At 36.9% G+C, this 9,636-nt stretch overlaps 1 protein-coding gene across 1 annotated transcript in view; it reads right to left on the reverse strand.

Annotated features, from left to right (window-relative positions):
• Positions 1–9,406, reverse strand: part of tex264a (testis expressed 264, ER-phagy receptor a) — a 79,251-nt gene extending 69,845 nt beyond the window's left edge. The window contains exon 1 of the mRNA XM_053497684.1: positions 8,856–9,406. Within this exon, the coding sequence (XP_053353659.1) occupies positions 8,856–9,113 (258 nt within the window). The 5' untranslated portion in view covers positions 9,114–9,406. The remainder of the gene's footprint in view (positions 1–8,855) is intronic.
• Between the last annotated feature and the right edge of the window lie 230 nt (positions 9,407–9,636).

Raw genomic sequence — 9,636 nt, forward strand, 5'->3', positions numbered from 1 at the left:
CACTTTATTTAATATTAGTATTCAAATAAAGGATTAGAATCACATCTGCACAGATACATACATAAAGCGATTTTCCTGATAATAGCAGGTTTTGTGGCTTTTAATCATTTGTATAAAACTAGGAAAAAAAGAAAGAAGGCACAAAAGAAGCTGTCTAGCACCAAGAATAACATTTTGATATATAGTTATCCATAATATAATTATCCACTGTGCATTATGTAAGGAAAACTGTATTATTATACATGTAAATTGCAATATATTCCATATCATTAAGCATCTTCGTCTTACATCAAAAAGATGACGTGACAGATGTGAAAGAAGATTTCAAATCAGGAATTCTTAAGCAAAAACTATTCTCATGTTTTAAGAACAAAGACATACAAGTTCTGATTGCTTTGAAGGTTTGCTGAATACACAGAAATGTTGGAGACATTTGGAGCTTAAATATATTGAACGTTTTTATGATGCACGTTTTAATCATGTCCTTTAGTGCAAGTCATTTCCGTTTCAGTGTCCGGCTAAGTGAGCAGCAATGTCGGCAGCTGACCATCTCAAGCGGGTGACTCTGACCCCATGACGGCTGTCACCGTAATGAGCACACGGCCATAAGCCAATTAAAAGAAACAAAGACTCCGAGCAGTGCTAAGCACCTATCAGAACATGACCTCTGCTAATTGGCTGTTGGGGAAACAGTGGCTAAAGGTGAAGGTGCCAATCAAAGCCCAAGCCCTGTTACCAGCTCTACGTACAGAGACAATAAACAAATCATGTCTGCAAGAACATCAATCTTCTCCGTTTCACTATTCACAAACTGTAAAACTCAAATGCTATTAGAGAGTGGCTTCCTATAAGCGTGTGCTAAAACACACATGAACTTGATAATATCTATAAACCAAACATGCTTTTACATGAATAAAATAACATGTGGTGTCCCAAAATGTATTGCAGCCAGCAAAACAAATACAGGGTTGTTCCATTATCTACATCAATTCATTTATACATCTTTGGTGAAGCTGGACCTGGCAGCACTTGGCATAAGGGAGAAGAATTCAGTCTAGATTGCATGCCAGTCCACTACCACCTACCATTAACACATTTAATCACACACTCAATTAAACACCTGGGGGAAATTGGGCATAGCCACACCCCTATTTGCTTGTTATGGACATTCAGAGAAAACCCACCCAAAAAACAACAACAAGGAAATTTATCACGGGGCACAGGCCCACACACTCATACCCAAGAACCTAATCTACATGTTTTTGGACTGTGGAAGGAAACTAGGGCACTGAAAGAACATGCAACCTCTGCACACACACCAGCCTGAAGGCAGGATTCGAAACCCTCGACCCTGGCGGTGCGAGGCCACAGTGATAACCACTACTGTGCAACCCAATTAGATTGTATTGTTGTGCAGACACTTTTTGAACTGCTTTTACTATATTTTTCTTTTATAATAACACTTGTATATAATTACAGAGCTCATGCACAAAGGTACTTACTTAAAATAAAGAGCTTATCCTTTATTATGACAATAAGGACCCACTGTTAATCTTTACCGCTCTAAGTATAAAACCAAGCCACATGGTTTCCAGTTAATGTTAAGGCTTTTACTGTTATGGCTGATCCGTGAACATTGAAAGCATGGATGCTTTAAGCATTTGTAATGTCTGTCGTCCATTTTATAATATATATCCACACCTACAAATGCACTTGTACATCTTGACAACTTGACATGGGAGGAGTAAATGCATAATTATGTCTAACTGTCATTAGACATTATTTTTGTCATTTGCTTTTCCTGTCATTCGGTTAATTAGACCAGAGGGCATTATTGAAGAAAAACCATTAAAAGTCTGTTAAAAAAGCCTTTCTGACCTACAGTCTGTAGCCTTGTACTGTAGCTGTCTGCGATTCTGATGAGCTGCTTCCTGCTAAATAAATTACCTAAATGATGAGCTGGTTTGTGATTAGGAATTTAAGTCGTTTTTATGTTTTATATATTCATAAGCTCTTGGTTCAATCCACTGAAGTACTTGGATCCTGACAACCAAGTGAGCTTCTACCCACTATGCAATGGAATATGTGTATTTGGGAATATGGCTTTGTCATACATATGGAAAATGCAAACACGTAATAAAATGCTGTAATGACTACACCATAAATCTGATATACATATCATATAGATCTCAACAAAAATGTAATACTAAATATATATTAAATCTTAAATGATCTTAATTAAGAGCAACAAATGGCTGCAATTTGTGCTCATATCAAATCTAATATATAAATAAATGACATGCCCAGCTCACAGTTATTTTGATGAAGTCTTATCTGCACCCCTGCACCCCTCACTCCATAAGCTGCTTCTTGCCAAACAATACCAACATTTATTAAATGATTTTACTGCCCCCTAGTGCTCAGGGAACCACAATAAAAAGTCATGCTTGTGGTATGATGTATTAGGACTATGACCAAAACTTTAATTATGCATTTAAACTTGTACAAATAATATAGATAGAGATCCAATATTCAAAGTTTATTAAGATTAAGCTACTGTTATGGATTTTTTTTCACTATGTGAACTTTTGCACATTGAGGTCTCCAGACAGGATTAGCACATTAACACTTTAAGGTGACACACTTCAGTAATTTTGCTGAATAATAAACAAATGGAGCAAGAAGGCACCTAATCCTGCCTACAGCTGTCACAGCACACCGCCTGCCACGTTCCACTTTTTGGAGCTGCATGACAGATGACTCATATGTGGTTGTCCAAGCTGCCACGTCTTTCTTGGTAGGGCCTGGAAAGTTCTGGCTGTATAGCACTCATGACTACTTTGCAAGGAAAAGTTAAATCAGACTCAGTAGACAACATGTATGCCAAGTGGTAAACTGTTACATTTGTCTAAAGTTTTTGTCTCTCATTTTCAGTTCAGTCCCTGTACCAGACCGGTTTCAGAGGAATGTTTTTTGTTTGTTGAGCCACACAGCGACCTATGAAGCATTCAAGCATGAAAAACATCAAACTTAAGGCATGAACCAGGAAGAAACAGGTGCAGGTGATGACAGATGATCAGGTCGGTGATTAGTATATCGTTGGCGCTGAGTGCTGAGCGGTTGGTATAGACGAGAGGGGAAATGAGGTTGGTGCTGTGATTATGACATAAACAACCAATTTTTAAATGGTATCTTTAGCATATATATATATATATATATATATACATAAACACACACACATATACACATATATAAATATATATTTATACACACACATTATATATTTATATTTATAAAATATTATTATTATTATTTATTACTATATATTCTGTCATTTTTATTATTCCAGCTGCTGTAACAAGCATCTTCATAGGGAAAAATTTGCAAAACTCCAAAAAGCAAAGAAAGACACCTAAAAACTTCACCCAAGGAATGTCATGACATTAAATAGTCACATCACATAGTGATGCCCTGTCACGTCATTATCAGGACAGAGAAAAGCTGTATGAAGTGACAAACAACCAGGCTTGTGTTTTAATGCTGTGAGTGACTTTTACCTTTGATGATGAGACAGAATTATGTGATTTATACACACACACATAGTGGTACAAAAAAGTATTTAGTCAGCCACCAATTGTGCTGTTTAGAGTGTGACTGTTTAAGGTTGTGGACAGGTGTCTTTTATACTTATAACAGATGCCATTAAAACAGGTAATGAGTGGAGGACAGAGGAGCCTCTTAAAGAAGAAGTTACAGTCTGTGAGAGCCAGAAATCTTGCTTGTTTGTAGGTGACCAAATACTTATTTTACAGTGGAATTTACCAATTCATTCATTAAAAATCATACAATGTGATTTTCTGGATTTCTTTTTTTATTTTTCTTATTTTGTCTCTCATAGTTGAGGTATACATGAATGAAAAATACATGATAAAAATTACAGGCCTCTCTCATCTTTTTAAGTGGGAGAACTTGCACAGTTTGTGGCTGACTAAATACTTTTTTGCCCCACTGGGTGTACGGTATAATATATATATCTCTCTCTCTCTCTCTCTCTCTATATATATATATATATATATATATATATATATATATATATATATATATAGATATATATATATAGATAGATAGAGCTTCTGTTTAAGAAAAAAAAATGTTCCACTAGTTCCACAATTACCACTACAGCGTCTAAAAGTCACCACTAATAAACTAATCAGCAACTACATCAACCCCAGAGTGGATTTGTGCCAAACTGAAATTTGGTGAAGCAAAGCATCAACACATGAAGCCATTGTTGTTTTTCAAGCCAGACAAATCTTTATTATCTTTTACTCATTGTGTGTGTGCAGTGGTAAAGCACAATGCAAGAAAGAAAGGAAAAACGAGTATTTACTAACAGAATGTGAAATATACTGCACCTTTGTGTACTTGGTTGGGAAACTGAGAAATAAGATTGTCTGAGTAGTGCTTCGGTCCCGACCTTGACTCATGCTGGTTTCAGATTTACAGCACAACATTAGTGTACATTCCTTGAGCTTGGTGTTCAGGCTAAGCTTGTGAAAAACTAAACACAGAGCTTCTGTTACGTTCCATTGTCATGTGTTACATTAGAGGCGATCAATTCTCTCTCCAAGAAAGAAACAGTAAAACCTCAAGCGTGGCATTCTTACAGGTTTCTATTTGGTTTCATGGAAGCAAAGGTAATTAATGTGTTCTTTGTTAATATACTGTATATAGATATAATTTTAAAGACGTGTTTATTTAAAGAAAATTTAAAACAAATACTTGTACTTTTGCTCAATCATACAGTACAGTATGTGCAAATTGATATAACAGTTAATCACACTACAGTAGATTTAACACTTTTAAGTGATGATTCCAAAGTAATCTCATGTTTAATTAGATATTGACATTACTGTATTGATGTATCAATTTTTATACATTTTTGTTTATAAAAAAATGTATTTTATATAATAAAAATTAAGTAAGTAAAGAGTCAACTGCTAGAACCGTAATAATAGTATCTATTCCTATTTTTAAAAATTAAAACGGCACAAGGTTATACCTGACCTTCACTTAATGTTATATAATGCTATTTAACAATAAGGTAGCATATTTAACAATGTAGCATGTTGATCTTGAGCTTGGGTTAGTGTCTGTTTAGAGTTTTCTCAGGGTTCTTTGTCAGGAAGTTTTTCTTTGCCACCTTCGCCTTGGCTTGCTCATCAGGGACTAGCTAATCATCTTGATTCATACACATTTTTCACGAATGTAAATGTGAACGAATGTATGATGGTGTGTGCATGTGTGTTCTGTGAAGAAAAGATTTCCCAATAAGGGTGTTTTCCTGCCTTGCCACCTGGGATATACTTTGGATCCACCCCAACCAGGAAAAAATTAACAAATGATGGAATATAATGATATATTATATAAGAATACATATAATTACTACATAATTACCCTTAAAATTAAAAAGCAAAAAGTTGTTGAGAAGAAGTCAGTTGTCTGCACTCCTAACCTAACACCACTCCTCCATGTGAATGTGAAGCTTTACCATTTTAAGTTCCCAGGTATGATCCGTCTACAGTGCAGCCCAAGGAGAAGCCGTGTTCCTGTACGCACTCGTGAGAAGACTGTTAATGCTTGTGTATCTAAGTATTTTTAATTGAGATGAACTGATGCACCATTTGATCAGGCCCGGCATGGACAGACATGTTGTTTGTTTCTCAAAAAGTCCGTTGTTGGGGAAGTAAGTTTCCTCCTGCAGGCTATCTTTAAAAAATGTGTGTGTTGCGAAATCTGAGGCGTTTTAAAGTTAGGGCTCTATTCCATGATCCTCCTAATGATGTAATACTTTTACGAAGGTTTGAATTTAAATGCAATTAAAGCGATTACCAAAAAACAACAGCTTTGATAACAGCTTTTACATGATTTACATCATTGTAACAAAAATAAAGATGACAGAAGCCTTGGCTGGCCTTCACACACCCCATTTTTACATTTTGTAATCAGTTTAAGAAAGCTAGATTTTTGTGCCTCTGATCGTTCTGTGGTTTACACATTATATTAGTTTCTTTATTATTATTACATGATTATGTTTCCATCAGAGCCTTTGCTAAAAAAAATCTTTAGGCAGTTTATTGCAAATAAAAAGTCCTCTCAGTGGAAATTATAGACCAATAGTTACACAAACACACATACACACACACAAACTTGGTATAGGATAGTTTAGTATGAATAAGAAGTGTTATATGCATGACTCCAGACAGTCACAACCAGCTGATCTCATTGCATACACTTCTGTCAGAAGGGCATTTTGTCACCCTCTCAGCACACTCAGCACTGGCCTGTTAAAATACCAGGAATTTTAAGATAACAGTGTTTGAAAAGCAAATGCTGGATATGTCAACTAAACTTACTGCCCATGACAAATACTGTATTGTCAGCTGCTTTGTTAAGAGCGATTTTTTCCCTCTACTGGTTTGGCTTACATTTTTCCAGCAGTGTGCTGACTCGGGTGCTGTGGGGCTACTTTTGAATGTTCAGTATTTAAGTTTTAGGGACTCGTTCTGAATAATAGATCATGACAATGGTTTCATATTTGTGCATGATGTATTTCCGTCATGTTACACTTTTTTGATGCAATAAGCACTCCAGTATTTAACATGGGCAGGTCCTGAGAGACAAACTGAAAGGATTGTGGTTCGCATTTAAACTGAAATGTCCAACTTGTACAAGGGCAGTTTATAAAGTACTCTGACAGAGCACATACCCTGAGCTGTTATGACAGAGCAGTGCATGTTGTGGCTTACACTTTAACGTGGTACAAACACAAGAAGCAAAAGGAGAAGCTCAGATTTCAAACCATATAAAGGGATGAAAATAACACACTGGATCACAATAATTTTCAATGACTCTATGAAACTTTCATATCAGTCAAATATAATATTTCCACAGAAGTGTCAGTCAAGCACTTTGGGGTTTAAAAAACAACCCACAGTGCACCTGTACCTTCATGCTCAACCTCTTTATTCTGATACCTTATGTTGACTTGAATGCAAAAGGAATAACTGCAGAAAGTACGGCCAGTGAAGCAGAATGTCCATCTACATGCCATGGGACTTGAGAGGCTTCCAGCCCAAAAACAAGCCATTAAAAATGTGCTGGCACTGCAAGAATGATAAATACCGGATTAGAACAGGCATAAATGTAGGCACATGTTTTTTTGTGCCAGTTACAGCCATGCCTTATGTTAGACTGTGACGCAAAGTTGCATTTTCCTTCTTTAGCAAATTTCCCAGTTTAATACTTGTTTTTCAATATCTGTTATTCCTATGAAATTAAGCATTGTAGTGCCATGGGCACTGTGTGTATGACTACACAATACAGCACAGACATATTTACGCAAATTGCATTCACGCAACAAAACATTGCATAACTAATATAGATAACTACAGTAAATATTGAGTTCACAGCACTGTGGAGTCTTTAAGGTGACATGGTAGCTATTTTGGTAATAATGAGTAATTTAATTTCAAGGTTGAAAATTCTCTCATAATTGTGATTTATCAGGTTTCTCAAATTTAACAAGCAAATGAGTCAAATTATATATATATATATATATATATATATATATATATATATATATAGAGAGAGAGAGAGAGAGAGAGAGAGAGAGTACAACCGATTTAGAATTAAAAATGTGTTGCTTAGCTTATGTTGATGTTAATTAGATGTCATGTGTAGAACGCAGATTTAAGATGACCTTGACTTTCTAAGTAGGAATTGTGAGATGAGGGAGATGGCAGAGCTTTCTCTTTGGTCTTCAGTTAAAGTCCAGAGTTTGGAAAAAAGTAAAGAGTTTTAGTTAAATGTTCGCTTAATCATTTGGTTGGGGAATACAAAATTAGGGAGAAAATCAAGGGGAAAAAAGGGGTTGTTTACATAAGAACCTCAGCGTACCCCTCTCGCCTGTTTTAACCTTCAGCATTACCAGTATACTAATCACTTTCCTAATCCACTGTCTTCATCTGCTCCTGTTTCTCACTGGTTCATCCCTTAAATTAGATGCTTTTTCATGCTTGAATGCTTCACGGGTCATTGTGTGGCTTAACAAACAAGAATCATTCTTCGGAAACTGCTGAGGTATAGATGCTGGACTGAAAATGAAAGCAAAAACCTAAAAAGCCAAAAAGGTCATCGAGGAAGATTGGAGAACTATTTTTCAAGACTATGCAAGAAAAAAAAATGCAAGAAAGTCTAGATCGCTGGAAGCAAAATATGAAGAAATGAGTGGTGGCTCAGACTTTTGCACAGTATTTTATATATACAGGCTGAATTGTGCAGGACAACAGGGCAGGATGAGTGTAAACCCAAGCGGACCATAAAAACACACATAAACCCTCGTATTTCCACGCAAGGATGTACTAAATGCCTAAACAAACTCACCAGTAATTACTGGGCGGAATTCAGTGTTCCGTAGAAGTGAATTAGGGCCTACTGAAATTTTACAACCTTGGGAGTTGTGTAATGTTTTGTTCGGCGAGATCTTATCAGTAAACACAGCTGATGATATCCCACACTCAGTCAGCTGTAATGGAGGCTTGGCTTGTTGACAAATCCACTGTGTGTCACATGTTTATGTCTAACACAATGAAAGGCACTGGGGTGGAAAACATTGCACACTGCATGACATCAGACACAACAGACTACACTAGGTTTTATCCTAGACTGGATTTTCTTTTTTATTATGATGATTATTATGATCAGTATTATTTCGATCAGTCACGTTACAGTTAGTGGTATATGATCAGGAGTCTGAGTGCACTGCAGTGAATCTGAGGCGAGCTGTTACTCACCTGGTTGGGGTTGTCATAGTACAGAGCAATGGAGCAGAGCTGAGGGGCGATGCTGCAGCTCTCGGTGAAGGCGGCTCCTCGCTCCTTATACGATCCCTTCTTAAACTTGTACGCCACTCTTATCTTTCTGACCGGGGGGGATCCTGTCCGGACAACGACCTCAGACAGCAGTCCCGAGTAATACACGAAGCCAGCAAGAGTCAGGATGAGACACACGACCAAAAACAAGATCAAGGATAAAATCACAAAGTCAGACATGGTGTCTGTTCAGAGAAATGCCTTGGTTATCACCGATATGTTCCTGAACAGCTGATCACTCAGCACTGACAGGTCAGCTTATATTGTTGGTATTATTACTATTATTATTATTATTAAGTCCTGCTGTGTTGTTAAACCCTTCGGCGATGTTTCCCCAGCAAAATGTAGGTTAAATCCCAAACTGATAAACTTGTTTTTAGTAAAGTGCACTAGTTAGGGTGTATACGCCACTCCGTCGCTCCTTAAAGCGCACTAATTTAAAGCAGAGACCGAGCTGTTTGAGATTTTGCCCGGACTTATTTCCTTCAACACAGCGCAGCGCTTCCCGGTTGTACCATGTGTGTGTGTCGCAGGGGTCCGCTAAAACAAACACCGCGTTATTGTAGTGTCGAGGGGCAGCATTCTGAAACAAAAACGTTCAATAAACTCCGAACTAAATCACTTTTTGCAGAAATAGCTCATAAGAAACGCCTAATTGTAGATTTAGAAATCTAAGCGAGGTGTGAGTAAATAGAGGAGTCCT

Source organism: Clarias gariepinus, chromosome 6, assembly GCF_024256425.1.
Source record: "Clarias gariepinus isolate MV-2021 ecotype Netherlands chromosome 6, CGAR_prim_01v2, whole genome shotgun sequence".
NCBI lineage: Eukaryota > Metazoa > Chordata > Actinopteri > Siluriformes > Clariidae > Clarias > Clarias gariepinus.